This window comes from Chlamydomonas reinhardtii, chromosome 12, assembly GCF_000002595.2.
Source record: "Chlamydomonas reinhardtii strain CC-503 cw92 mt+ chromosome 12, whole genome shotgun sequence".
NCBI classification, from domain to species: Eukaryota; Viridiplantae; Chlorophyta; class Chlorophyceae; order Chlamydomonadales; family Chlamydomonadaceae; genus Chlamydomonas; species Chlamydomonas reinhardtii.
The window spans coordinates 2,688,628-2,714,008 of record NC_057015.1 but is presented as its reverse complement, the minus strand read 5'-3'; the positions used below and the strand labels follow the sequence as shown (position 1 = coordinate 2,714,008).

The 25,381-nt window shown below is 65.6% G+C and overlaps 5 protein-coding genes across 5 annotated transcripts; 2 read left to right on the top strand and 3 right to left on the bottom strand.

The window, feature by feature from the left end:
* CHLRE_12g503650v5 (uncharacterized protein) lies at positions 1–3,362 on the bottom strand. Its single transcript, XM_001690934.2, has 7 exons — positions 3,165–3,362; positions 2,992–3,086; positions 2,488–2,632; positions 2,020–2,075; positions 1,571–1,687; positions 1,015–1,221; positions 1–712 (listed from the first exon to the last, which is right to left on the bottom strand). Exons 1-7 carry the CDS (start codon positions 3,301–3,303, stop codon positions 545–547), a joined length of 927 nt encoding a protein of 308 aa, XP_001690986.1. The 5' UTR covers positions 3,304–3,362; the 3' UTR covers positions 1–544.
* A 257-nt stretch (positions 3,363–3,619) lies between these two features.
* CHLRE_12g503700v5 (uncharacterized protein) lies at positions 3,620–5,682 on the bottom strand. Its single transcript, XM_001690935.3, has 5 exons — positions 5,514–5,682; positions 5,074–5,238; positions 4,730–4,831; positions 4,291–4,499; positions 3,620–3,975 (listed from the first exon to the last, which is right to left on the bottom strand). The coding sequence occupies exons 1-5, from the start codon at positions 5,644–5,646 to the stop codon at positions 3,811–3,813; spliced, it is 774 nt and encodes a 257-aa protein (XP_001690987.2). The 5' UTR covers positions 5,647–5,682; the 3' UTR covers positions 3,620–3,810.
* A 150-nt stretch (positions 5,683–5,832) lies between these two features.
* On the top strand, positions 5,833–14,558 carry CHLRE_12g503750v5 (uncharacterized protein). The gene is made up of 15 exons (XM_043068127.1): positions 5,833–7,091; positions 7,398–7,566; positions 7,920–8,014; positions 8,273–8,367; positions 8,441–8,780; positions 9,255–9,430; positions 9,734–9,865; positions 10,072–10,450; positions 10,747–10,944; positions 11,141–11,254; positions 11,759–11,930; positions 12,062–12,295; positions 12,638–12,967; positions 13,193–13,329; positions 13,508–14,558. Exons 1-15 carry the CDS (start codon positions 5,880–5,882, stop codon positions 13,613–13,615), a joined length of 3,891 nt encoding a protein of 1,296 aa, XP_042918240.1. The 5' UTR covers positions 5,833–5,879; the 3' UTR covers positions 13,616–14,558.
* A 36-nt stretch (positions 14,559–14,594) lies between these two features.
* On the bottom strand, positions 14,595–20,302 carry CHLRE_12g503800v5 (uncharacterized protein). Its single transcript, XM_043068128.1, has 13 exons — positions 20,044–20,302; positions 19,614–19,719; positions 19,203–19,326; positions 18,829–18,916; positions 18,116–18,251; positions 17,576–17,722; positions 17,304–17,375; positions 16,946–17,153; positions 16,575–16,742; positions 16,205–16,305; positions 15,795–15,915; positions 15,320–15,600; positions 14,595–14,993 (listed from the first exon to the last, which is right to left on the bottom strand). The coding sequence occupies exons 1-13, from the start codon at positions 20,199–20,201 to the stop codon at positions 14,934–14,936; spliced, it is 1,770 nt and encodes a 589-aa protein (XP_042918239.1). The 5' UTR covers positions 20,202–20,302; the 3' UTR covers positions 14,595–14,933.
* Positions 20,303–20,432: 130 nt separating this feature from the next.
* CHLRE_12g503850v5 (uncharacterized protein) lies at positions 20,433–25,378 on the top strand. Its single transcript, XM_043068129.1, has 13 exons — positions 20,433–20,877; positions 20,973–21,062; positions 21,218–21,322; positions 21,504–21,581; positions 21,746–21,859; positions 22,039–22,362; positions 22,577–22,725; positions 22,904–22,948; positions 23,059–23,111; positions 23,334–23,431; positions 23,595–23,633; positions 23,899–23,952; positions 24,214–25,378. Exons 1-13 carry the CDS (start codon positions 20,770–20,772, stop codon positions 25,207–25,209), a joined length of 2,253 nt encoding a protein of 750 aa, XP_042918238.1. The 5' UTR covers positions 20,433–20,769; the 3' UTR covers positions 25,210–25,378.
* The last annotated feature ends 3 nt before the right edge of the window (positions 25,379–25,381 follow it).

The window sequence follows — 25,381 nt, the reverse complement described above, 5'->3', positions numbered from 1 at the left end:
CTTGCACTGAGCTACACTGAGAGTCTGGAGAGCTGCAACCAGTGCTCCTGTACTCCGCTATAGCAGGCGTGCACCACCGATGCAGTGATGCACCCGTTTCCAACATTCCCGATTTCCCCATGCGGCCTTACTGCCTCTCTCTTGTCATTGTCACAATGTCGTGCCGGACGCGTCGGCCAGCCGTTGCAGCAAAGCAGCATTCCCATGTCCCCTGCTCTTCCGCGCATCAATGCTGTACCATATACGGGTGCTCGCGTGATGTGCAGATCTCTAGCACGTACACACCAGTCCAGTCACTACCACCTCCACTTTCCTACAACCAGCCACTCAGCTGCTTCACAGCAGCACAGGGCCTCACGCCCGCCCCACACCACCACCATGACACCCCCCTTCCTTCCTCCCCTCGTCACGCCACACCTCCAACGCCCGCTTCCCCCTTCCTCCCTTACCCCAACACATCCTCACACTGCGCCCCTCACGCATTCTCGCAGCCCCACGCTGCCCCCCCCCGCCTTCCCGCTGCTCCTCAACACCCTGCACTAGCTTAGGCGGTGCGGCCCTTGCGCTTCCAGACCAGGGCGTTGGAGCAGCCCCACTGGAACTTGCGGGCGTGCTCGCGGATGAGGAAGGGCACGTCGCTGCTGGCCACCAGCTCGAAGTCGGGGCTCAGCACGGCGCAGATGGTGTCGTACGTGCGCACCGGCTTGCCGTCCTGTGGGCGTGCAGGCGCGGGGTGCAGAGGGGTTCAGAGGGGTGCAGGGGGGCCAAGGTTATCGATGTGGTATAGGTCAGAATGAGGCATGAGTGAGCGAGCCCCAGAGCACGTGTTGATACACCAGGCAGAGGATATTCAAGGGCCTCCAGCCTTCCTTCAGCCGTCCCTCAGCCCCCCCCCAATTGTTCCTCCTCCCCTCGCTTTATTTTAATAATCGCTTGCCACTAACGCCTCTGCCTGTGCTCCGCTAGTTTAACTTGGTTTGGTTTAGTTTGGGCCGGTATGTACAACCCTCCCACCTCGTAGTACCCGCCCAGCCACTTGGTCTTGTCCGTCCAGCCCTTGAGCCAGGAGTAGGGCGACACCAGCACCAGCACGCCGCCGGGCTTGATGAGCGAGCGGCAGCGGTTGAGGAAGGCCATGGGCTCCGGCAGGCGGCACAGCAGGTTGGCGGCCAGGACGCAGTCCAGGCGGGACAGGTCCGCGGGCAGCGCGCAGGCGTCGCCCTGCCGGAATAGGGAGAGGGGAGAGAGACACGGGAGAGGGGGGAAGAGGAGGGCAAGGGAGAGGGGTTGGCAACACGGGGGAAGGGGTGTGTGCCTTCATGCCCAAGCCCAACAAGTAGCTCCCAAGGGGAGGGGGAAGGTGCACCATGGATGCATGTGCTTTGAGGGACATGCTGTGCGTGGCGTGCGAGGCACAGCATGTGACCACGTTAACCCCGAGCCGCCAACGTCCGAGCTCCTTGCCTTTCGGATGTATCTAGTCCCCCAATGCGGCCAGGCCCCAAACTCCCACCCCACCTGGCCTCTCCAGCCTCCATCTCGGCGCCCCTCCCCAGCATCCCCCGCCTACCTGCATGAAGCGCACTCGGTTGCGGTCGATGTCTGCCGGCACCGCCGCCATGTGTGTGGCCTTGATGTCGCCCTCCACCACCGCCTCATACTCGGAGAAGCCCTTCTCCTTCATGTACTGCAGGAGGGGGAGGGCAGGAGGGGTGGGCAGAAGGGGGAGGGGCAGGGGGGGAGTGAGGAGGAGAGGGAGCAAGGAAAGACCGTGGGGGCCAGCAGGTTGCCACAAGGCCATTGCAGGAGTGGATGTGGGCGGGATGATACAGCCATGCCACCACTGCGATCCGCCGGCCACCACGCCCATTCCTACCGACACATGCAGGACAAAGGCACAACCACACACCCCCCTCCACGGCCCCGCCCCGTCCCGCCCCGCCCCGCACCGCCGCGCCCCGCCCCGCCCCGCAACGCAACGCCCCGCAACGCAACGCCTCGCAACGCCACCCCACGCACGTTCGCGGCATCCACGAAGTGATGCGAGTAGTCAATACCCAGCACATGGGGGAAGGCTGCGTGCGGGGGAGGGAAACAGGAGGGCGGGGCAGGCGGGGCCGTGAGCAAAGTAGCGAGTACGGCGTGGCTAGCAAACACATTTGACACGGCAATCAGCGCCACAACCCGCACATCCCCCGTGCTGGATTGAATCCTGGTGGGCGGGCAGTGCCACACACCACTGACACCAGCCCCCCCCCGCCATACAGCAGCGCCACACCCTCCCATGCAACCATCCCAGCACTCATCCGCCCTCATCCAATACCCTGCGCCCCACCCTGGTCAGCCCACCCCACCCGACTCCGCCAAAGCTTTGGCTCCTGGGTCAGCCTGCAGACTACAACATATTCTCCACTCCATTTCTCATTTTCCCTCCCAGCCCATTACTCAAACACTCTCCCTCCGCCCAAACAGCGCCCGCGCTCTCACCGCGTGCCAGCTCAAACGCGGCCCCGCCCACGGCACAGCCCAGGTCCAGCGCCACGGCGTCGCCGCGCTCCCCCGTGAAGTCCCTCAGCGCCTCGCAGTGCAGCTCGCACAGCTGCGCCAGGCGAGCGGTGAAGTTGAGCGCCTCCTGCAGGGGTTAGGGGAGGAGGGGAGGAGGAGGAATGGGATTGGCAGGAGGGTTTGGGGGGAAGGATATGGGAGGATGCGGAGGGAGGCCACAGGCGCGACCGTGTGCGGCGCGGCAGGGGTTTGCGGCATGTGCACACTAGGGCGGATGCTCTCATGGGTGTACACCACCACTGCATAAGCTGTAAGGGGAGGCTTTGACCCCGCCCATTGAAAGATGCGTGGGGCCAGCACCCGTGGCGGCTGGAAGTGGTGTGCAACGTGGGGTTGGTGGCCACACACCCAACCTGCCCCGCGCCGCACAAACCAACGGCATTCACATGCATTAACATGTACATGCAATTGTTCCGCTGCGCTCACCTTGGGTCCATTAGCGTAGGGCAGCAGGTCAGCAGGCGCGGCGAAGTGAAATTGAAGGTACTCATCGACGGCCTTCTTTGTCTCATACGCCGCCGCTACATTCAACAGCAAGTCAATTGTGTCAATACATGCGTCCTACGGATATATAAGTAGTTCAATTGCAACAAGTTCACCTCCTCCGCCCGCCGAGCTTGTGGTCGAGCGCTCTTGGATGTCGTCGCCTTTACCACCTGACTTGCGGAGCTTAGACAGGCGCTGAATGAGCAGCGTAAGGCCTGCGCCAGCCACAGAGCCGACGACAATGCCAGCCATCTTTGTTGTTTCTACTCAATTGCTGTCCGTGTCAGTTGCAGTGTTCTCGCTGGAGCGGGAATTACACTATGGTAGGCGCAACTACTGGCACAGTGCCCTGGATCACCAAACAGCATGCAGCTCAACGGTCAGGCAACGGTCACATTGCATGGAAACTCCTGCGCTACCCCTGAACCTCCGCCCACCTATCGTATGCACAGCAGGGCTATATAGGAGGTTTCACATGCTGGCAGGTGCCTTCGGGGTATGGTGAAGAGCAGACCTGTCCCACCACCTGTGCCACGCCCATCTGCCTTTGCAATTCGCACGCGCTTTCCAGCGACACAAATTACACATATTGTGATTAAACCAAGCTCGAACAACCGGCCCCAGTCCACCACAACGACAGCGAGCTGTCAGTTGCACTGCTCCCCTTGCTTGCCTCGGCTTCGGTAATAGCTCGCTCTATTTGCGCCAACACAGCCTATGGCTTACCACCAACCCAGGCCTGCACGCATGCTCGCCAGCTTAAGCGGACACGTCTCCTTCGGGTCCTTTGATGTTGGGTCGCGTGTTGACGCCGACCGCGTCCGAGCCCGGCCCCCGGATGACTGCCGGCCCCACCTCCTTGCGCGCCTGCTCGCTCGCGTCCATCACCGTGCCGCTCGCCATGCCCGTCATGGGATCCGTCACCTGGGTGCGCAGGCCGCGAAGCCATTGGGGCGGGGCGCAGCAAGGGAGGAGCAGGGCCAGTGAAGCGGTGGAGGTTCGGGTAGTGATGCAAAGCTAGTGGAGGTGAGTCAGGGCGAGGGAAGGGTGCAGACCGCATGGGAAGCAGGCGGTCAAGAGGCGCGAGCAGCATACAGCTGGCGGTTGCGCTCCCTGGTACCGGGCCACGGCATTGTGCCAACCACGGTGTACCCAACCCTCGCTCTACCATTCCCATAACACACCTCTTCCTTTCTTTCCCCTCCCCTCCCCTCCCCTTGCCTCTCCGTATCCTCTCACCACGGGTATCATTCCGTGGTAGTAGTCCGCCGACTGGCCGCCGTAGCTGCCCTCGAGGTTGGTGCCGGCATGTGGGTCGGCACCCCGGGCCCGGCCGGTCTTGAGGCTGGGGTCGGACAACGGCGTGGCGTCGCCGCTGCCGGGGGCGCCGGGGCGGCGCTGGCCGGGCGGCGCCTCGCCCACGTAAAAGTCCGGCAGGGCGGAAAAGCCTGAAAGGTGTGGAGGTGAGGCGTGGAAGGGGGGGGCGAGAGGTGTGGAGGAGACGGGACACGTGTGATGCGCTTGAGGAGTGAGCGGCGGAGCCCTTTACACCAACCCATGCGGCATGATGGGGACGGGGGCGGCGCTTGGGCGGGGCAGGAGGTGAGGGGCAGCAGCACGCGACCAACCCCTGGTTCGCCCCCATACACACCGTGCGGTATCACGTCAGGCACCTTACCGTCCGGGTTGTCTTGTGCGGGTTCCTCCCTGAACTCCGCCTCCACGCTGCCCAGCATGCGGCCACTGGGGTGCGGCATGTCGCCCGTGCCCGGCTCCGACTCTGCATGTGCGTGTACGTGTGATTGGAACGACACGTGGTTGCATCACCGTTCGTGCGCGCGCATGTTGAAACGAGGCAAGGTAGCGGGCGAAAGCACACAAGCCGCAGCGGCGTACACTGGGAGTTGTACCAGCAGCCACCACTGCCTTGCCCGCACACATCAACCCCTCTCGCGCCCCCACTCCCCGGCCCCGGCAGGCCCCCCGCCACGCACCCCACCTGTGATGTCTATCTCCCCCCACCTGTGATGTCTATCTCCCCCCGCGCGGTCTTTTTGATCTTGTCCAGCTCCGACAGCGGGTGGCTGCCCATGTGGGAGCCCAGGCCCCCGCCCGAGTAGTCCATGGTGGTGGAGTAGCAGGCGGCGGCAGCAGCAGCAGGGGAGGCGGCACAGGCTGTAGCAGGGGCTGTAGCAGGGGTGGCAGACGGGGACAAGACCAGGTGTTGGGGGTAAGCCGCGGTGCATTCGTGCGTGTCAGCAGCAGCGTGTGTTGACAACACCGTTATTCGGGCATATGGAGAGCAAGTAAGGAGAGCTGCGGAAAGCTGCGGAGGCCTGCGTAGAAGGTGTCGGTGTGCGTGTCCGTGTGCGTGACACGGCCTCACGATGAGGGACCCAGGGGTCAGAGCGGGTTTTGATCCTACAAGCTCTGGCTTGTTGTAGACGGCGACGGCGCCCCACCTGCGCTGCAGGCCCCAGGCGTGGTCCCCGCACGAGCACCCGTCAGCAGCCCGCCCCAGCCGGAGCCGGTGGCTGTGGTGAGACTGCGAGCCGCGGCCGCAGCGGCCCGGCAGCAGATGTTGCCGCTGAACATGTTTGGCGATTTGTTTTGATGAAAACCTTTGTGAGTTTTGGGTTTCGGGAATACCGTAGTTTTGTTAATTATGGGCTTCAGCGGCTTGCCCGTCGGGGTGCGCTACATGCAGGCCCGGCTGCGGCGTCATTGCCCCCCCGCCGGCTGTCTTAGACCTTTGCATGCACCCAAACAATGCACCCAGGCCGTAATCACATACCCTTAACGCACCGACCTCTCCGTCGCTGCAGCGCATGAGGCGCATCTTCGGCCGCAAGCGCCGGCAGCAGCAACAGCAGCAAGAGGAGCAGCGACGCAAGCTCGAACAGCAGCAGCAGCAACCGCAACAGCAGGCGGAGCGGCCGCCCCTGCACGGAGGGCCCTCTGCGGCGGCTGCAGCAGCGCAGGCGCCGGCGGGGCCGACGACCGTGTCAGCAGCGCCAACGCTCGCCGCACACCCCATCGCATTCCTGCCTCGGTCTGCATCCTCGGGTTCTGCTACTGCCGCTGAGGAGTCCCCTGGCGAGGAGGCACACGGCCGATCGCAGCTACAGCCTGCGCCAGCTGCTGCTACTGCCGCTACTGCCGAGGGGCTGGGGCAACCCGCCGAGGCATCTCCGTCAGCTGCTACTGCCGCAGGCTCTGCAGAAAAGCCGCATCACCACCATCCTCACCACCACAGCCACCACCACCGCCACCACCACCAGCAGCAGCAGCAGGTGCAGCTTTACACCAGCCCCAGCGGACGCAATCTGTGGCTGCCTGTGCCGCCTGCTGCCGCCGGCAGTAGCCGCGCCACCCCTACCTCCGGCGGGCCCATAGGCGCGGGCGACGGGTCCCCCGCTGACCTTGCTACAGCCGCCGGCCAGCTTGCTACTGCCCCTGGCGGCGCCTCGTTTGCCCCGTCGCACCTCCCACCACACACCACGCCAACGCCAGCCGCCGCGGCCGCCGGAGGAGCAGGCGCGGCCATGTCTGCCGCCACGCCGGCGCCGCCACTGGGTGGGTCGAATCAGGGGCAGGGTGCCGTCGGCGGAGGAGGTCCCAAGGACCAGCAACTCCAAACACACCTCGACCAGCAGCAGCACCAGCAGGAGCGCTCAACGGAGCCGCGCCCGCTGCCTGACAACAGGCCTCCTCAGCACCACCAGCACCAGCAGCGCGGGTCGGCTCCCACGCCCTTCCTCAACCCGCCACCACCACCAGCCCCGCAGCCGCAGCCCTCCCTCAGCTACCCCTACCAGTCTGGCGGGGGCGGCGCCGGGACGCGTGGCGGCGGCGGCGCCAGCCGTGCCAGCAGCGTTACGGGCGTGGGTACGGCGGCGGGTACGGCAGCGCTGATGTCGGCGGCGCCGTACGGCGGGCATGTGGATCTGGATCTGGATGTGGCGGTGGTGGGCGCGGGGGTGACGGGGCTGGCCACTGCCCTGGCGCTGAAGAGGGTGCATCCGCGCCTCCGGGTCAAGGTGCGTGTGTGCGGCGTGTCGCAAACTTTGCAGGCGTGGTGGTGGGCTTAATGTGGTAGTAGAGAGCACAACATAACAGCTATGGGTGGGGCCTGACGAGGTGTTAATCAGGTGTCACTTTGCGGTCCCACAGCTCCGAACCTTCTGTGTGGGGCTCTCTTTTCTTGTGCGGGCGCGGTACCCAAACGCGCATGCAGTGCAAACCCCCGAACCCCAAACCTCTCCTCAATCCTCCTACGCCTATTGAGACCTGTTTCGCTGGGCTTGGGCATGCAACCCCCCTCCTCCCTTCCCCAACCCAACCAGGTGTTTGACCGGCGGCCCGCCCCGCCGCCGCCCGACCGCAAGTACGGCAGCTACTGTCGCCTGGAGCCCAACGGCATGCGGGCGGCGGCGGCGCTGGACCCGCGGCTGCACGCCGCCATATGTGCACACGGGCTGAGGGCGCGGCCAGTGCTGGTGCACGATACAGACGGTGCGTATGTGCGTGTGTGTGTGTGTGGGTGTGGGTGTGTATATGTGTGGGTGTGTGGGTGTGGGTGTACCTGTGTGTGTCTGTGGGGGGGGGGGGGTGCCGTTTCGTGTTGTGCATGCCCCCGCATGTACACACACACCGGCACGCGCCATGCATGCACGCACAAGCCAACATGCGCATATCCCTCCCTCTCGCCCCTCCCCTCCCCCTTCCTCCGTCTGCCTCTCTCCGCCCCACTCCCCCCACTCCCCCCCTCCCACCCCCTCCCCCCCACCCCCGTTCTCCTTGCCGCGCGACTGTTTCCTTACGGGATTGGTTCAACGTTAACCCTCACCCCCGTGCCTGCCTTGCAGGCAGCCTGATCACGCGTCTGGAGGAGCGCGGCAGTGCGGCGCTGCGGCGCTTCGGCGAGCCACACATCACCATCGGCTGGTACGAGCTGGAGCAGGTGCGGGGGGGGGGCAGGCAGTGCGAGGTGTGAGGTGGGGTGTGCTGTTGTGATGTGCACACGGCACAGCAATCGGGATGTACGGGTGTGCGACATCGCATGCGCACCTCGGACAGTCATAACGTGCGTGCGACTCTCCCACGCCCACGCCCAACGACGCACACCATTCCATCCCACCGCCACGCACCGCCACCTGCCGCCATGCCGGCCCCCCCTCCCCTTTTTAACTAATCGTGAATGTAAACCCCCCACTTTCAGGCTCTGCTGGCGCTGCTGCCGCCGGGCACTGTGCAGTACGGCGCGCAGTACCTGGGGCACCGCGAGCGCGACGACGGCGTGTACGTGGCATTCAGGTGCGACCCGTTCCTCTTCAACAAATTGAAACGCTCTTATGACATTACATTGCTCCTGGCGAATTTTAAACAGGCCTGCAGCCGGCAGTGGCATGGGCCTCAGCAGCTTTGGCGGCGGCAGCAGCGCCGCCGCCGCCGCCGGCGGCCCCGACCACCATCAGCAGCATCAGCACCAGCCACCGCCCCCGACCCAGGGCCAGGGCCAGGCAGACAAGGGCCGGAGCCAGAGGCAGCCGCCGCGGCGGCAGCAGCGGCGCAGGGGCCAGGACGTGGCGGTCGCGGCGGCGGCGGCCGCGGCTGTGAGCGCCGTGCCGGCGCCGGCACTGGTGCGGTGTGGCTTCATGGCGGCAGCGGACGGGCCGTTTTCAGAAGTCCGGCGGCGGGTGGTGCGAGACGGCGACCCCTTCTATGACGTGAGTGTGTGGGGAGGTCTGTGATTGGGTATGCAGGCGTGTTTAGAGCTGCAGGACTTTGTATCATACGTGTGCAACCACGCAGCCTATGGAGCCGCCCCTGCTCCCTCCCGCAACGCAACTCCTCCCCGTACTTCCAGCTCGTCTTGTTTCTGTACCTCCCTCGCCGCCTCTGCACCACCTGCACACGCACAGCCACACACACACACACACACACAGCCACACACACACACACACACACACACACACACACACACTTTGTCCTTGTTCCTCCTTGTGCTCTTTAGACACACACACACACACACACACACACACACACTTTGTCCTTGTTCCTCCTTGTGCTCTTTAGACACACACACACACACACACACACACTTTGTCCTTGTTCCTCCTTGTGCTCTTTAGACACACACACACACACACACACACACACACACACACACACACACACGTTTTCCCACGCGCTGCCAACAGGGCGTCGTCAAGTGGCTGGGCCGGCTGCCTGGTGACGACGTGCCCGCCCTGCCGCTGGACTTCAACGCGGTGTGGCTCAGCCCCGGCCGCACCTTCCTGTCGCACTGCCTGGCGGGCGGCGACGTGGGCTGGGAGGCGGTGGTCACCGAGGCAGACCTGCGCCAGTGCGGGTTCAGGTGCGTGGTGGTGGTGTGGGGGGTGGGTTTGGGGGTGGGGGTGGGTGAGGGGCAGGGTGCGGGGGTGGGGGTGGGGGGGCGCAGGGCGTGGGGGTGGGGATGGGGATGGTGGGCGGGGGCGGTGTGTGGCTGTGCGGCTGCATGACTGTGTGTGTGTGTGTGTGTGTATGTGTGTGTGTGTGTGTGTGCGGCTGCATGACTGTGTGTGTGTGTGTACATGCAGGCAACGTAGGAGGAACACCTATGAGACGTTTGCAGGCGCAAGCACCTCACGGCGCATGGTGCACACACGCTCACACGCAGGTACAATACGTCTACCCGGCGTGTGGAGCGGCTGAGCACACCGCCCCGCCACACGCCCTCCCTGCGCACCGAGCCGTCCATGGGCCTGGGGCTGGGGCTGGGGCTGGGCGCACGCGTCGGCAGCAGGCAGATGTGAGCAGCGGGGGCTGGGGGCGGCAGTGGGGGCTGGGGGCGGGGGAAGAGGATAGGACAAGGGCGTGCAGGGGGCCCTGTGGGGGCCTTATGGGGCCCTCGCGTGGCAATGGCGGGCTGATCAACGGCCGTAGATAGATAGATGCGCCAAGCACGCGGAGGGCCGTACATGCGCAATCATACTTTGCACTGCATCACCGCTGCAGGAGCGTCAAGTCCGGTGCTGGCGGCGCTGCCCGCCGCCCGCCGCCGTACGGCTCAATGGAGGACACCGCCCGCCGCCTCTTCAACGGCGGCGGCGGCGGCGGCGCACTCGCCGAGGCGCCCGCCATCGCCGCCGAGGCCGCCGCTGGCGGCGGCGCCGCCACCGAAGGCGGGGACGCAGCAGAGCTTATGGCTATGCTCCGTATGGGTGGCGGGGTTGGTGGCGGGGGTGGTGAGGAGGTGGAGGGATTGGAGGAGCCGGGCACGGGGGAGGAGGATGAGCGGATGACGGCTGGCGGCGGGCCGGGCGGCGGCGGCCAGAGTGACGAGGAGGAGGACGAGGAGGAGGAGGACGCACGCGGCAAGGGCGAGACCATCCAGGTGGGTGGGGACTACTAATGGATGGCGGCAAAGGGGGGCTCCGTGGGTGTATTGCGGGGTGCTTGAAGCTACCGCGCGAACACACAGATTGTAAGCCTGTAAGCTATGTGTGCTGCTGCGCCGTGCGTGGACATGTCCACGCCAGTTTGGGCCGTGCTTCCCTCCCACCATCCCCTCCCACCCACTCCCACCGCCCTTACCGCCACTTCCTCCCAACCCCTCCCGCCTTAAGTCACGAGTGTAACCCCCTTCCCACCCTCCCCCACCTCCCACCTCCCTCCTCACCTCCCTCCCAGCGGCTGCTGGCCCTGTTCGGCGGCTTCCCGCCCGAGGTGCGCGCCATGCTGCGCAACAGCCGCCCCAGCGGGGTGGTGGAGGCGGGCGTGTGGGTGCGCCGCGCCGCCGAGCTGCCGGCGGCGCTGGGGCGCGGCCGCGTGCTTATCCTGGGTGAGGCGGCGCACCCCATGAGACCCAGTAGCCAGGAGGAGAACCAGGTGCGGGCGTGTGGCTGTGGGAGTGTGTGGAGGCGAGTGGGGGGCTTACTTCATTCACAGGGGTTCCGGTGTGACCTCTGGCCGCAACGCACTCACAAATGCACGCACTCTCAATATTATGCACGCACACACGCACACACACACACACACACACACACACACACACACAAACACACGCACATGCACACGCGCACAGGCCCTGGAGGACGCGGCTGTGCTGGGCGCGTGTGTACAGCGGCACGGCCTCAACAAGGAGGCGCTGAGGCGCTACGAGGCGGAGCGCAAGCCGCGGTGGAGGCACGTCATGCAGGTGGGGCGGGGTGGGCGGGTGGAGAGGCGGGGAAGGGAGGACAGTGGTGGTGCTTCCGTGGGTTGCGCAGTAAAGGACGTCAGGCCACGTGGGTTTCGCTGGGGGAAGGTAGCACCGCACGCAAACCACACCAGCGTCATGGAGGCCGTTGGATTTCTGGAAATTTCCGACGCAGCGGCAGCGTCTCAGTACGAGCGACATGCGCCCAGTAGCGGCGCGATCAAGCTGATGAGTAACGCTGAGCCCTTGTCGCTCGTACTGCGACACTGCCGCTGCCTCGGAGAGAAATCCAACGGCCTCCATGACGCTGGTGTGGTTTGCGTGCATTTTTCGCTCCAACGGCCCTGGCGGCGGGCACATTTGCCGGGACGCTGGCCGAGCAGTGGCAGTTGAAGTGGCGTGTGGCTGCCGATGGGGCGGGCGTTCCCCAACCACCTCCCACAACCATTATTGATAAGAATGATAACGACCCCATCCATCTACCAATCACCTCCCTCGACGCAGCTGGCCATGGCAGCCAACAGCACCCCTTCGGCTACCAGCTCCGGCCTTTCGGCTGCCCTGCTCGACTACAACTCCGCCCTGCACGCCGCGGCCTTTCAGCGCCTGCAGCCGCCGCTGGGCTGGCGGCTGGTGGGCGCGCTGCGGCGGGCGGTGGGGGTGTCGCTGCTGACAGGTACGCACGCGTGTGTTTGCTCGTGTGAAACGTGTGCGTGCGCGCGTGGGCCGGCAGAAGCAAAAACCACGCTGAAGCAAACCACGCGGAACCACACAAACACACGCAAACACGGACACACACGCACACAGGCATCACAGCGGCCGGCACCCTGGGCCTGACCATGCTTGTGTCTGACGCCATCGCGCTGTCCGCCATCGGCGCCGCCGCCGCCGCCGCCCACCTCGCAGGCGCCGCCGGCGGGCTGTGGCTGGGTGCGGCGGAGCTGCTGCGGCGCAGTGGGCGGCTGCCGGCGGGCGCCCAGCTGCCCGGGCCGCTGGCCGCCGCGGCGGGCGTGATGGCACACCTGCGCGACCGCCTGGCAGGTGGGGTGGGGCTGGGTTGGGATGGGTGTGGGTGGGTGGGTGGGGTTGGGATGGGTGTACGGGGTTATGTACCCGAGCCAAATAGGTCCCAAGACCCAAGGAATCGTCGCCCATCCCATGGGTGTGTGTGTGGGGGGGGGGGGGGGGTAGGGCTCGGGCGTGTGAGCCGTGGTGGAGCTGGTGGCCCAGTGCAGGGTAAGCGTCGTGTCCAGTGCATGCAAGTAGATGCGCTCGGCTACCTCTCCTTGTGCACGCCACTCGGAATGAAGCTAGTAACCGCCCTCTCCCGCCAAAATCGATCCGCCAAACTCAACCCGCCAAACTCGGCCGCCCTGCCTGCAGACGCATCCGCCCAAGCCAGCCGTGTGGCCGCCAGCACCGGCAGTGTCGCCGCCGGCATCCACGCCGCCGCCGCCGCCGCCACAGAGGGGCACGCCGCGCCGCCGCCGCCGCCGGCCGCACACAAGCCCCCGCGCCGCTGGGCCATTCCGGGCCTGGGCTGGCGCCGCCGCCGCCGCCGGGAGGCGGACGCGGAGGCGGCGGCCGCTGCAGCTACAAGTGAGGCGGAGGCACAGGCGATGGCGGCGGAGCGGCAGCGGGAGCGGGAGCGGGAGGAAAAGGCAGCGCCGCTGCCCTGGTGGCGGCCGGACCGACTGGCACGCCGGGCTAAACGTGGGTTGACTTGTGAGGCGGCTATGGCAGCTACATACGCGCGTGCCTAAGTGGGAGCAGCGACTGACGACGCGCTTCCCGGCCTGCATATGTGCAAATGTGCGTGAAGACGTGCCGGACTGCACGTTTCCCTCAGCGCAGATGTGCCTGGCTACAACTTCGCTTCTTATTATTAGTCATTCAGGAATGCACACACACACACCCTCGGTCTGTATGCCTATGCAGCATCCATTGTGCAGACCGCAGCTGCGGTGGCGGCGCCGGCGGTGGTGGCGGTGGAGGAAGCCGCGGCCGCCGCCAGCGGCGCCGTGAGCCGGGCACGTGAGGCGGTGGTGGGCACCAAAGACCTCGTGGTGGACAAGGTGTGTGTATATGTGTGTGCGTGCGGAGGGGCAGGCTGGAGTGTCAGGCAGCCGTGCATGCCATGTGGTGTGTTCAATGCAAGGGCCAGCTGCGGCGTGTCGGTGTGCTCGGCTGCTGGATGGGCTCCCTTAATCCATGCCCTGACCTACTATTATTCCTTTGGGTCGTCGTGCGCAGGTGGAGGACGCGGCGATTGCGGCGGCGGCGGCGGCCGCAGGCAGTGCCACCGACGTGGCCTCGAGGGCGGTGCAGAAGCGCATCGCCCGCTCCCTCGGCGCCTTCTGACAGCAGCAGGAGCAGGAGCCGCAACAACCCGCCCACTACCAGCACCAGCAGCAGCACCAACAATACGGCGCGAGCCCTTCTCCCCAGTCGCCACACCGCGGCGAAGGCGGCCGCAATGGAATTGATGATGGCGACAAGGCTGCGCTGCCAAGCGGCGGGAAGCGGCAGCGGGCGCCAACCGCGGGGGACTGCTGGGCATCCGCGCTGTGGTTCGGGGGCGGCGGCGGCGCCGGCGCCGGCAGCGGGTGGCGCGGCAACGGGGCTGGTGTCACAGGCGGTGGCGGTTGGGCAGGCGGTGCGGATACATCGTCTGCGGCAGCGGTGGGCGGGCTGCAAGGCGCTGATGCTGCTTGTGCCGCTGAAGGGGGTGCTGCGGGGTGGTGGTCAGGGAACGGCGACGGTAGCAGTGGCGGTAGTGGTGTTGGGGGTGTTGGGGGTGGTGACAATGGTGGTGGGGCGGCGACGGATGACGGGGCGTGGGATGTGATGGTCACGCTGATGCACCAGAGGGCGCGGCGGCGCAGGCTGAGCAGTGCGGCGGCTGGCAGCGGTAGGGAGCAGGGGGCGGCGGCGGGACCAGGGGGCAGCAGGGGCGGCGGCGGGGGTCGTCATGGCGGCGCCGCCGGGGGCAGTAGCAGGGCAGCGGGTGTGGCCGGCTGTAGCAGCGACCCGGAGATTGGTGGGGAGGCGGGGAAGAAGAGGCCGGGGAAGAGGCAGATTGGGTGGGGGGTGGGACGACGGCTCGGATGCACCGGGCTCACGAGGGCTCAGAGGAGTCGGATGGGTGATGCGGCGCGTGTGCTGGGTAGGTAGGTAGCCAGGGTTTTGTTGTGCTCAGGGAGTTTGGTAGCCAGGGTTGCGCAATATTGGCGTTGCGTTAGTTGTTTGAGTGCCTAAGCAGGTTGCAGGGTGCTGAGGATGCTGCTCCGGATTCTTCGTTGGTCCGCGGTAGGGTCACTCGGGTCTTGGGAGGGTCACTTGCTGATTCGTGTTATACAGTGGCATTCCCCCCTGTCTCCTCGCCTCTGCCGGGTCATTGGCCAGCAGTGCAAGAAACCGCCGCTGTCTAAGCATACTCCTTCTCCTCCGCAGCTGTCCGCAGCAGCAGGCGGGCACACCACCCGCCGTTACCGGGCAGCCCACGGGCACGCCACTCAGCCCCGCACAGGCGGCACAGCTCTCCCTCTATCCCTTTTGCGAGCATGTTCTACTCCTGGCTCCTGACAGCAAGGTCCCCAGCTCCGCCGCCACCGCTTTCCAGCCTCCACGACTGCGCTCCAGCGGCTCCTCCCACACACCGCCTCTCTCACACACCGCCTCACCGGCGGCGGCTGCGTGCGGCGCGCTTCACCTCCGCCAGCTGGGCAATGGCGCTGGCCTGAGTGCCCAGGGAGGGGGGAGCGAAGGAAGGGGTTACATGCCCGAGCCCAACAAAGGAAGTCCCATCAGCAGCAGGAAGCCAGGAAGCCCGGAGGGGAGGGTGCCAGCAGCAGTGCAGCTAGGACGTGGACGTGCACACGGGTGCCTCCAGGGCCCGGTCGCAACCCCACTCCCCCCTTGAGGCAGTAGCAATAGCAGGATAGGTCACAGCGCTCCCAACCCAGCGGCACACAACACCTCCCGGCGGCAGCACACAACGGTGGCCTCACCGCCCCGAGCACCCCCGCCACCCTGGCCCCAGGGCCCCACCACACCTCCTCCCACCTGTGTGCGCTGCAGGATCTGGCGCTCGCGCACCCGGATGCCGGCCACCGCCGCCTCCCGCAGCACACTGACCGACACATCCTCCGTGCCCAGAGTCACAAGCCCGTCACCGCCGGCAGTAGCAGTAGCAGCAGCAGCAGCAGCAGCAGCAGCAGCAGCGCCAGTGGCTGTAGCAGCAGTGGGCGAGGCGCGGCCGCGCGGCCCCCGCGGTGAGCGGTTCACCACCGCCGCCGCTGCGCCGGCCGCCAGGGCTTGGTCCACTTCCATGGTGGTTGGGTAGGCTGCGCGAAGGCAGCGCGTGGGGGCCATTATGATATGTGTGTGATGGTTTTGGGTACCAGGTCGAGGGATGGTTCCTGCGTGCCGTACTCCCCAGCGTTCCACACGCGTGCGCCGGCCGCGGCCCCGGCCCTGCCGCACCACAGCACACACACAGCGCCAGCCCCACACGTCAGCAGTCCTCGCAAGCTCGCACCTTTGAGCGCCGCGGTGCAGCGGTTGCCCAGGCTCTTGAGCGCCGCCGCAAGCGTGTCGGCGCCGTCAAGCAGCGGGAACACACCCTCCTCGAACAGCAACGAGCCCAGGTCGTGCAGCTCCTGCGGTTTGACAGGACGGGCACGGGGTGGTGGCGGGGTTGCGTGCGCGTGTCGAACAGGCAGCTGGGTATGCACGAGCCACTCACTGACTGGTCACGCTGACATCGAGGCGAGGGACAGCAGCGAGGGCGCTTTCGCAAAGGTGAAGCGGCGGTCCGAACTTACACATGGTCCTTGTACTCGTGCATCCTCGGTCTGCTGCCACCGCTCTTTCCGCCTCCTCCAAACCTTCCCGCCCCTTGCTGCCGACTGGGCAAGCACCCTCAGTTCACCCCCCCCCCCCACCAACCTGCGGCACCTGGGGCGCCGCCTCCACGAAGGCCAGGTAGTTGAGCAGGCCGGCCGGCAGCCCCTCCAGCTTGAGGGGGAACTCCAGGGAGGGAGGCAGGCCTGGGGCGTGTGAGGCGGAGGACGAATAGACAATCAGTGAGTCAGGACACAAGAAGGTAGACACAAGAAGGTAGCGGTCAGGTGTGTACGGTATGCACCCCCTTGCCGAACGCTTGAAAGAGAAAGGAACGGCGCCATCAGGCGTTCCCTGGAACTAGCGCGCACACGACGGAGGCACAGGCGCACAAAGAGCCACACACGGTTCACAAATCTCTTGGCCAGAACCTGTCGCAAGGCAACCACGTAGCCGGCACGCCTCCGGCACGCACCGTGTTTGGCGAGCACCTCCGCCTTCAGGGCTGCCAGGGGGTCGGCGGCGGCGGAGTCGTTCACGCCCACCAGCAGTTTGTAGTCCTGGTGCGGGTTGGCGGCGGGCGGCGGGCAGAAGCCGTACGACAGCAGGAGCTCGCCGCTGCTCTTGGGGCCGTACGACACGTCTGCGGGGGCCGGGGCGGGGCGGGATGGGATAGCCGGATATGAGTAGGTGGGCGAGGTGGCGTGGTGTGGGGCAAAGCAGGGAGCGCCGGGCGTCTGGGCGTGGGGGCTGAGGTGGACTGGGGCTGGGCAGGCCCTGACTCCTGTAGACTCCTGCATCCTAGCCCAGGCGGCCCCCCCCCCGCAATACTCCTGCAGCACTCACACACTTGCTGCCCGGCCGCGTACGCCCGGTCCGTCCGCAGCACCAGCGCCCCCGCGCCGCCCCGCGCCGTCGGCTCCCAGTCCAGGTGGCAGCCGCCCGACCCACTGGCGCCCGACCCAGTGGCGCCCGAGCCCGCCGCGCCGGCCGCCGCCGCCCCCGTCTCCGCATTCACGTCGTGGTTGAGCAGATCCGCCCAGGGCGCCAGCACCTGCAGCAGGTTGAGCCATTGCAGGCGGCATCACTGATGCTAATACTGGGCGGCAAGTAATGAGTCGCAAGTAAACATGGAAGAAAGCGAGGTTTTGTTTCAGGAAAGCGCTGTGGCGCTGCGGCCCTTCACGCCTCAGCCCTTCCCCACCTGAAGCTGGTCGCGCCCGGGCAGCCGGATGCAGCGCGACAGGAGCACACCGAAAGCCCAGTCCAGATCAGCCTGCCAGTGGAAAGAAAATGTTGGAAAGGGGGTGCTGGGAGTTAAGAGTTGGGAAGGAAGTATGGACGCGCGGTGGGGTGCTGCCGTGGCATCACTCTCACCGAGCTGTTCAGCGGCTCGCGCCATACCACCCCCATATGCCTCCACCCCCCGGACCGCCATTCCACCAATGCACCCGCACAACCCCCGCGCATGCGCACCTTGCTCAGCGACACGTGTGCCGGCACCAGCCCCTCTGCCCGGCCGCGCGCAATGAGCGGCGCCAACTCCTCCCAAGAGGCGGCGGCGGCGGCGGCGATGGAGTCCGCCAGGCGCAACAGAGGCGAGCCGCGCAGCAGCTGCCGCGTCTGTGCAGGTACGAACATGGGTGCGGAGTGGCGCAGGGGCGCGGCGTCAGGCTTGCGGTCTACGAAGTTGGTTGAGCAGAGCGGCGGCCCGTACCCACACGTGATTACCGCCGCCTTGTCCCATGGTCATGTGCACTGTGCCTTGCCCCCACCCCGCCACCCCCTGCAGCACCAGTACCAGCACCAGCACCAGCACCAGCACCAGCACCAGCACCAGCACCAGCACCAGCACCAGCACCAGCACCAGCACCAGCACCAGCACCAGCACCAGGCACCATGTACCATCAGCCCACTACTGCTCACCACACCTAAGTACTGCCACGCCTCAAGCATACAAACAATTCACACCTACACTCCCTCCCTCCCGCACTCCCACCTCTCCCGCGCCCTCACCTCCTTAGCGGGCCAGTCCAGCACAGTGCCAGGCCGCTGCGGCAGCATGTCCACGTAGGCGGCCCAGCGGCTGCCGCGGTCGCCCGCCGCCGCCCGGCCCCGCAGCTCCGCCAGGTACAGCGCCAGCAGCGACCACCTGCACGGCAGCGGCGGGGTGGGGGGGGGGGCACAGGGTCACTGCAACGAGTACCAAACCCAGAGTGCGCCCAAGGGGGGAGAGAGTGGTGGTGGTGTGTGTGTGGGGTTACATTCATGATTATCTAAGAAGTGAAGGCGTAGCCAGGAAGAGGGGTTACATTCATGATTAATTAAGAAGTGAAGTCGTAGGCAGGTACAGTTGCAGAGTAGACGCGTTGTTACCGATGTCCGTGAAGAGGGGGGGGGAGAATGGGGAGAGAGAGGCCAGGAAGGTCGGGTGTGTGCTGTGGGCAGGGCGGGCTGAGTTCCAGTCAGTACTGAGTACTGGCAGCAGCTCCCCAGCAGCATCTCAGCTCAGTACCGTAACTTGGCACCAACCCACTCCCCAATCCCACTTTCCCGACGAGCACCTGGCCGGGCGGCAGGTCAGCCGACCCCCTCACTTGGTGGATGGTGAAAAACACCCCCACAGTACCCGCTGCTGTCCCACTGGACGTCGGCACTTGTGATTGATTCACTCAGTCTTTCATGGACGGCTGAACCCCTGGCCACGCTCCCGCGGCTCCGGGACTCACTCGGGCAGCGGCAGAGCGGCCGCGCCGGCGGCGGAGGTGCTCGCGCCCGCGGGCGACAGCTGGCGCAGGAGCGGCGCCAGACAGGACTCTGTGAGCGAGGGACGGAGAGTGCGGCCGGGGGCAGGGGGTCCGGGAACGGGCAGGTAGGTGAGGGGTAAGGCGGCCAGGCAGGGTACTGGTAAATCACGCAGATGGACACGCCCGCATCCCCTTTCGCCGCTCAGCAAGCCAAACGATAGGCTTGACACACGCGTTTCGCAAACGCGCCCGAGGAGCGCCTGCCCCGGCAGCCCCTGCACGCGCCGCCCGCCGGCACGCCCATGCCCCAGTAATCCTGCAGCGCCTCAGCACCAAGCAGCGGCCTCCCGACCCACCCTCCGCTGCGCGCTGCGGCGTGAGCAGCAGCGAGTCGGGCAGCTGCAGCAGCGCCTCCCCGCGGCCCAGAGGCCGGTCAGCCACCAGGCCGCGGCCCTCGCGCCCGCACTGCCGCAGCACCAGCTGTGTGTGTGTACGGCATTGCATGCATGTGAAGGGAGGGGTGGGGGAGGAGGGGGAGCGCGTGATGCCCCGGTGAGTGGCAAGCGGAACGCCCTCTACGGCATCCAGCCAAGTGTTCCTGAGTCCTACGAAAGCCCAAACGCTCCCCCTACAGCAGCTCCGCTTCGGTTTTTTAGCCTGAAAGTTTGCTTGTGCCCTGTGATTTGTGTCATATGCCCTCGACCTCTCATGCCATAATCTGCCAGTCCAATGCGGCCAGTGCCATCGGCCCGTTGCCCCAGTCTCACAGGTTGAGTGATGATGCCCTGGCCTCTCAGCCAGGCCTGGAACTCCGGCTCCAGCTCCGGCTGCGCCGCTGCCGCCACGCCGGCGCCCGCAGCAGCGCCGGAAGCCCTGTGGGCGCGCGCGGGTTACAGGGGCGTGGCAGGGGTGCGACACGGTGGGGCTGAGGCGTGGGGTGCGTGTGCGTGTGCATCAGTATGCCCATGTGCCACTGGTCAAGCCTGCGAGTAGTGGCTAGCATGCATTACACCCATGTGGCATCTTCCACGCGTGTTGAAACATCAGCATGTCAGCTGGCGAACGCGAGGGTCCAAGGTATCCGGGTCTCCCGTGCGACGCGGTGCTGGGTGGGTGCCGGGGGCCCCCTAACGGCCCTCACCACCGGCGCAGCGGTGCCCTTCAATCACGCCCATCGCCTGTGCGCGCCCAACTCACCCCTTGAATAGCTGACCTAAAATCGCCGAGCATTGCACGGAGGACCGCCGGCCCCGCGGAGCGACCGTCGATGCAACGAATGGCCGACCTCCCCCACGCTCGCTACGGCCACGTACATGGTTCTGTGCGCATTGCAAAGAACGTGACCCCAGCGCCATCGCGCCGAGGCTCTAGATGAAAAGGATTGACGTGCGCGCAGCTGCAAGCAACTTTTAGCGGAGCAGCAAGCCTTGTAGATTAAATTGTTATAATCTTATACTTTGAGCTCTTAATCTAGTTACATACTAAAATCACAGTTTCAACTGCTCTGGGCCCCATCCCCACCTGTCCCCCAGCAGCTGCTCTTGCACCTTGCTGCAGTCTCGCTGTCCAGCGCTATCCCGATCGATGTCCCGCGTATACATAAGCGCTCATGTGTAAACGGGCACGCCTATTGGCGGGCTAGCCGTGCCCTGCTATTTTTGACGACTCGCACCCACAACAGGTTCAGTACACCCGTCCGCATCCCCCACGCGCCTCTTCCTCGCGTGACCTTCTTCTTCGTCTTGAGATGCTCCTGATTCCTCCGGCGGCTGCTACATATCTTGCAGCCTGGTTCTCCGCAGTTGAAGGAGCGCGGCCGGCTGCGGGCGCACTGCGGTGAGCACGTCAGACTCCGGCTCGCCTACCGCACTCGGCCGGATCTGTTTGTGCCGGGCAAGCAGGGGCCCGGTAACCCACGGGCCCATGTCACGCATAGCGGACTTCCTCCAGTCTTTCTTCCCCAGCCAGGAGGGACGGGTCCTGTGCCTCGGTCTCGATGCATCGGGGCGAACGACATGGCTCTATGCACAGGTTGGTTCTGAGTTCGCCAGCAGCCCGGAAGGCGAAGGCTCACGCCGTGCAACATCCACGCCGTGCAACCCGAACTTCCTTCTTTCCTCCCGCAGAAACTAGGCGAGATAGTCACGACCATCCCCACCATCGGCTTTAATGTGGAGAGTGTGGCGAAGGACGGAGTGGACGTGACGTTCTGGGACGTGAGTTGCGCCAGCGTTGCCTGACTGACACTCCGACACCCACCCGCTCACATGCGCCGTGCTACACACAACCTGACGACGGCATCTTAGCGTTGCACCGCAAACTAGACTTCGTTAGGGTGTGCCGTAAGACCGTTCTTCCCATCCTGCTGCAGGTGGGCGGCTGTGACAAGATCCGGCCGCTCTGGCGACACTACTTCCAGAACACGGACGGCGTCATGCTCTTCGTGGACTCAAACGACCGGGAGCGGATACAGGAGGTAAGCAGAGTCAGGGGAATCCCCTGAGACGAGCCGTGTCACGGTGATACCGTCGCCAACGGGGACTTGTGACGGGGGACTGCATTGGGGCGGTAGACTCAACAGCTGGGGTATGCGCTGCTCGGCCGCGTACGTGCCGCCGCATGTCAACCATATGAACCGCCTCCCGACTGTTTTACAGGTCCGTGACGAGTTCAACCGCCTGCTCAGTGAGGAGGAGCTGCGGGACGCCTTCTGCCTCGTCATAGCCAGCAAGCAGGCAAGCCTTTCGCTCGCACACATGCACGTGTTTGTTCAAACGGAGCTGGCACCCGTTTAGTCCAGCCCCTTATGCCCACCGTCCTCACCGCTCGTGGCTCTTGCCCACACAGACACTCGCTCGCAACCCGCCTCTTGCCCCACTCACCCACTACCGGCACGCAGGACCTGCCCAACGTAATGTCTCTGGCTGAGATCCGCGATGCGCTGGACCTGCCGCGCTTGATGAAGGACCGGCACTGGGTGCTGATGCCCACACGCCTGCCCGTCGACAAGCAGGTGCGTGCGTGCGGGCTGCTGGGGCTGCTAGCTGCAGGTGCTGCGGCTGATGATGATGTTGCGCTTGGCGTACGTCGCTGTTTTTATCATACATGCATGCAGCGTCCCACCGTTCACCTCATCAATCGTGCATTCATGCATGCGCGCAAACATCACAAGACACTTGTGTGCACGTGCAGGAGTTGGACGGCCACATGGATTGGCTGGTGGCGTCCATCCGGGCCGAGCGCAACCAGGTGGCCCGGCGGGCACGTCAAGCAGCGTACAAGCAGAAGCTGGCGCAGAGTCAGGCCCAGCGCAAGCAGAAGCAGGCGCAGCAGGCGACGGCAGCACAGGCGGCAGCCACAGCGGCGGGCGGCTGGGGGGCGGCTGCTGGAGCCGGTGCCGGGGGAGGAAGCGGCGCCGGCGGTGCCAGTGGCGGCGGCAGTGGTGGCGAGGCGGAGATGGATGTGTTGGAGCGGTGGCTGCAAGTGGAGGACGAGCCTGACGACGAGTTCCTGAGGGTGAGAGGGGGGCGGGCGGTGGATAGACGGGAGGAGGGAGGGTGTGCGTGGGACAAGACCGCAACACGGAACCGGCCCAATTTAGGAAGGCAGAAGGGGAAAGGTAGGGTCGACCATGTTGACACACAAACCCTACAACTTACTGCCAGACCCACGCGTTTCTTCCCTTGCTCTCTAGCACATGACGCGCCCCACCCTCCACTCCCACACACAGAAGCTGGAGGACTACAGCCTGGACGTGTGGGACCACCGCACGCACCTGCGCCTGGCGTGGCTGTACCTGACGCGGCACGGGCGGCGCGAGGGGCTGGCGCGCATCCACAGCGCCATACAGAGCTTCATCGCCAACAGCCCCGTCACCAAGTGAGTGAGCGGGCTGGCACTGCCGAGGGTGCTGAGGGTTGCGAGTGCAGCGACGACGGTAGCGAAGGCGCTGTGCACTTCATGGTACGTGCATCAGCCGCGGGCTGGTTCTATCATATTATGCCGCTATGCGTCTTGTGAGCGCTGCGCAGTGTAACCGTTTAACTTGTACTTTCAGGCGCAAGACTGGCACCACCTACCACGAGACCATGACGTACTTCTGGTGAGCTGGGTTCCTTGCCGCGCCAATAGCCCTGTTGCGCATGTCAATCTGCAACCCTGATCGGGCGCCTTTGCTGCCGTGTAGCAATCCACCGCGCGCCTGACCCACAGGGCTCACATGGTGCACTTTTGCATCGCCAGCATGAAGGCGCCGCAGCAGCAGGGTGAGCAACGGGTTGGGTTGTGTGAGTGGCGGCATGGGATTGATCGTATAACGCCGCGCTCAGCAGATTACGGTATGTCACACCGCAGAACGCTGATTGAAGCCATCGCTACCAACCAGCAGCTAGCACACGGAACTTGCAATTCCCTTGACAACGCACCAGTAGCAGCACTTCCAATCCCCTGCTCCATCTTGCACACACACATACACACCACCCGCGCAGGCAAGGAGCCTGACTTCAAGACGTTCCTGCTGTTCAACCCGCTGCTCACCAACGGCGGCCTGTTCCTGCATTACTACAGCAAGGACCTCATGCTCAAGGTAGGGTTCACTATGAAGTGCTTTTTACAAATCAAGTTTGCTATGATTGCGTTGTGATCCACTTAGCACAACGCCCCTACTGGTCAAGGCAGCATTGGCCCGGCCTTTCGGGCCCTAGATTCTAAGTGTTCCATGCTTCACCCAACTTACCCTGCGCTCACAGAACCCGGAGGCCCGCAAGCAGGTGGTGCTCCCAGACAAGGTGCGTGGCTGCGTGGGTGTCGGGCCAGTGCACGTGGTGCCAGCAGGGTGTCGGGGATGGGCCCGTCGGCCGTTGGGGTGGAGTATCCACCAGCATCCAGCCGCGTGCCTTGTGCGTGTTCGAGGACGGCGGTTTGCGTCGGTGGCCCTACTCCTGGCTCCTACCCGTGTCACGTACGTGCTAACAAGAGCCGAACGGCATACCCAACCTGCCCTGCCCCCCCCCCTTTCCACCTCGCCCTTCCCCCCCTCCCCCTCCCGCACAGCGCCCGCTGCCCAGCCTGGTCACGTCCGTGGAGTCCATCAAGCAGCTGCAGCAGGTGCGTGAGGCGGGCGGACGGAGGGGCGGGCTGCTGTCGGGCTACCCCACGGTGCACCGGAGCAGCGGAGCACCCACGCATGCCATGCCCGCCTGCACAAGTGCGCAGTAGACGTAGGCCGGCCAGCGCACATGACTGGCTGCGGGCACCATTGGTGGCCCAAGCCTCTTCCTGTGGACACAAAACCTGGGGCCCGCTCGCCCATGCTGAGTTGCTGACCCGTCCACTCCCCCTGCCGTCTCCAATCCCTCCGCTGAACAGAACCAGGCGCGCTACGGCAAGAAGCCCGCCGCAGGCTCTGGACCTGCGGGCCCCGCCACTGCTGTCACCGCCGCCGCGCCGCCCATCGCCCTCAGCGACGACGAGTTCCTGCAGCGCTTCCTGGGCCGCGGCCTGGACCGCTGGAGCCACGCCACCATGCTGCGGGCCGTGTACTGCTGCCTGCGGGCGCACGGGCGGCGCCACGGCGGCAAGCTGGCCCTGGACGCGCTGGCGGCGCTGCAGGGCGAGCACGCCCACACCACCCTCAACTACTTCTGGCTGACGATGCTCACGCACACGCTGGCTGCGGAGCACTCGGCGGCGCTGTTCGCAGACCGGCCGGCGCCGCCGCCGCTGCGGAAGGCGCCCAAGCGAGTGGAGGAGGAAGAGGGGGCCGGCGGGCAAGGGAAGGTGGCAGAGGCGCCCAGTCGTCAGGAGCCGGAACCCACCTCGGCCGTGGCAGCAGCAGCAGCAGCAGCAGCAGGCCCGTCCAATTTCACGTCCTCGGCGAAGGCCACGGCCGCGGTGGCGGTGGCCGCGGTTGCGGGCATGGCAGGGATCGCGCTAGGCGAAGCGGCTGGCACCGCGGCAGAAAGCGCGGCAGAAAGCGCGGCGGCGGGCGGCAGCTCTGAGGACTGGGTCGAGGTGGATGCAGCGGCACTCTCCGGAACTGCCGGCAGAAGCTCCGCGCCAGCGGCTGCGCACGCCAGCGCCGCAGCCGCCGCCGCTGGCCCTGCACCCGGCAGCGGCGCACCTCCTCCAACAGCCTCCCCACCGGCACCCATGTCAGCACCCACACCAGTGCCGCCGCCGCCCCAGCTGCCCGAGTGGTCGGCACTGCTGGGCTCGGGCTCCTACGCCAGTGTGCGGCTGCAGGAGCTGGTGGCGGACGAGTCGCGCTACCTAGCTCACTACAACAAGAAGACCATCTTCTCGGATGCGGCGGCGGCAGGGTTCGTGCCGCCGGACAAAAAGCCGCTGCCCACCACTGTGTGAGCACTTTCCATGAATGTCGTAGCGTGCCTGCAATGCACGTGGCGAGGAGTACAAGTGATCTTTGAGAGAACGAACGCTCTCCCGGGTGATAGTACCTCGTGTTCATCGGCTGGTTAAACTGATTTGGGTCGCATTGGCGAGTGCATGGTCATCCCCGGGTGTGCCCTTGCAT

Excerpts from the sequence above, each read along its gene's own strand:
- CHLRE_12g503850v5 (XM_043068129.1), top strand. The coding sequence starts at position 20,770 with ATGTCACGCATAGCGGACTTCCTCCAGTCTTTCTTCCCCAGCCAGGAG. Across the intron at positions 20,878-20,972 it reads CGACATGGCTCTATGCACAG|AAACTAGGCGAGATAGTCAC; the intron begins GTTGGTTCTGAG and ends TTCCTCCCGCAG. Across the intron at positions 23,634-23,898 it reads AGGTGGTGCTCCCAGACAAG|CGCCCGCTGCCCAGCCTGGT; the intron begins GTGCGTGGCTGC and ends CCTCCCGCACAG.
- CHLRE_12g503800v5 (XM_043068128.1), bottom strand. The coding sequence starts at position 20,201 with ATGGCGCTGGGGTCACGTTCTTTGCAATGCGCACAGAACCATGTACGT. Across the intron at positions 19,720-20,043 it reads TTAGGTCAGCTATTCAAGGG|GGCTTCCGGCGCTGCTGCGG; the intron begins GTGAGTTGGGCG and ends GCGCGCCCACAG. Across the intron at positions 18,917-19,202 it reads GCCGCAGCGCGCAGCGGAGG|AGTCCTGTCTGGCGCCGCTC; the intron begins GTGGGTCGGGAG and ends CCTCGCTCACAG.
- CHLRE_12g503750v5 (XM_043068127.1), top strand. The coding sequence starts at position 5,880 with ATGAGGCGCATCTTCGGCCGCAAGCGCCGGCAGCAGCAACAGCAGCAA. Across the intron at positions 9,866-10,071 it reads CGCGTCGGCAGCAGGCAGAT|GAGCGTCAAGTCCGGTGCTG; the intron begins GTGAGCAGCGGG and ends TCACCGCTGCAG. Across the intron at positions 11,255-11,758 it reads GGTGGAGGCACGTCATGCAG|CTGGCCATGGCAGCCAACAG; the intron begins GTGGGGCGGGGT and ends CCCTCGACGCAG.
- CHLRE_12g503700v5 (XM_001690935.3), bottom strand. The coding sequence starts at position 5,646 with ATGTTCAGCGGCAACATCTGCTGCCGGGCCGCTGCGGCCGCGGCTCGC. Across the intron at positions 4,832-5,073 it reads GGGGGAGATAGACATCACAG|AGTCGGAGCCGGGCACGGGC; the intron begins GTGGGGGGAGAT and ends ACGCACATGCAG. Across the intron at positions 4,500-4,729 it reads CGCACAAGACAACCCGGACG|GCTTTTCCGCCCTGCCGGAC; the intron begins GTAAGGTGCCTG and ends CACACCTTTCAG.
- CHLRE_12g503650v5 (XM_001690934.2), bottom strand. The coding sequence starts at position 3,303 with ATGGCTGGCATTGTCGTCGGCTCTGTGGCTGGCGCAGGCCTTACGCTG. Across the intron at positions 2,633-2,991 it reads CCTACGCTAATGGACCCAAG|GAGGCGCTCAACTTCACCGC; the intron begins GTGAGCGCAGCG and ends TAACCCCTGCAG. Across the intron at positions 1,222-1,570 it reads ACCGAGTGCGCTTCATGCAG|GGCGACGCCTGCGCGCTGCC; the intron begins GTAGGCGGGGGA and ends CTATTCCGGCAG.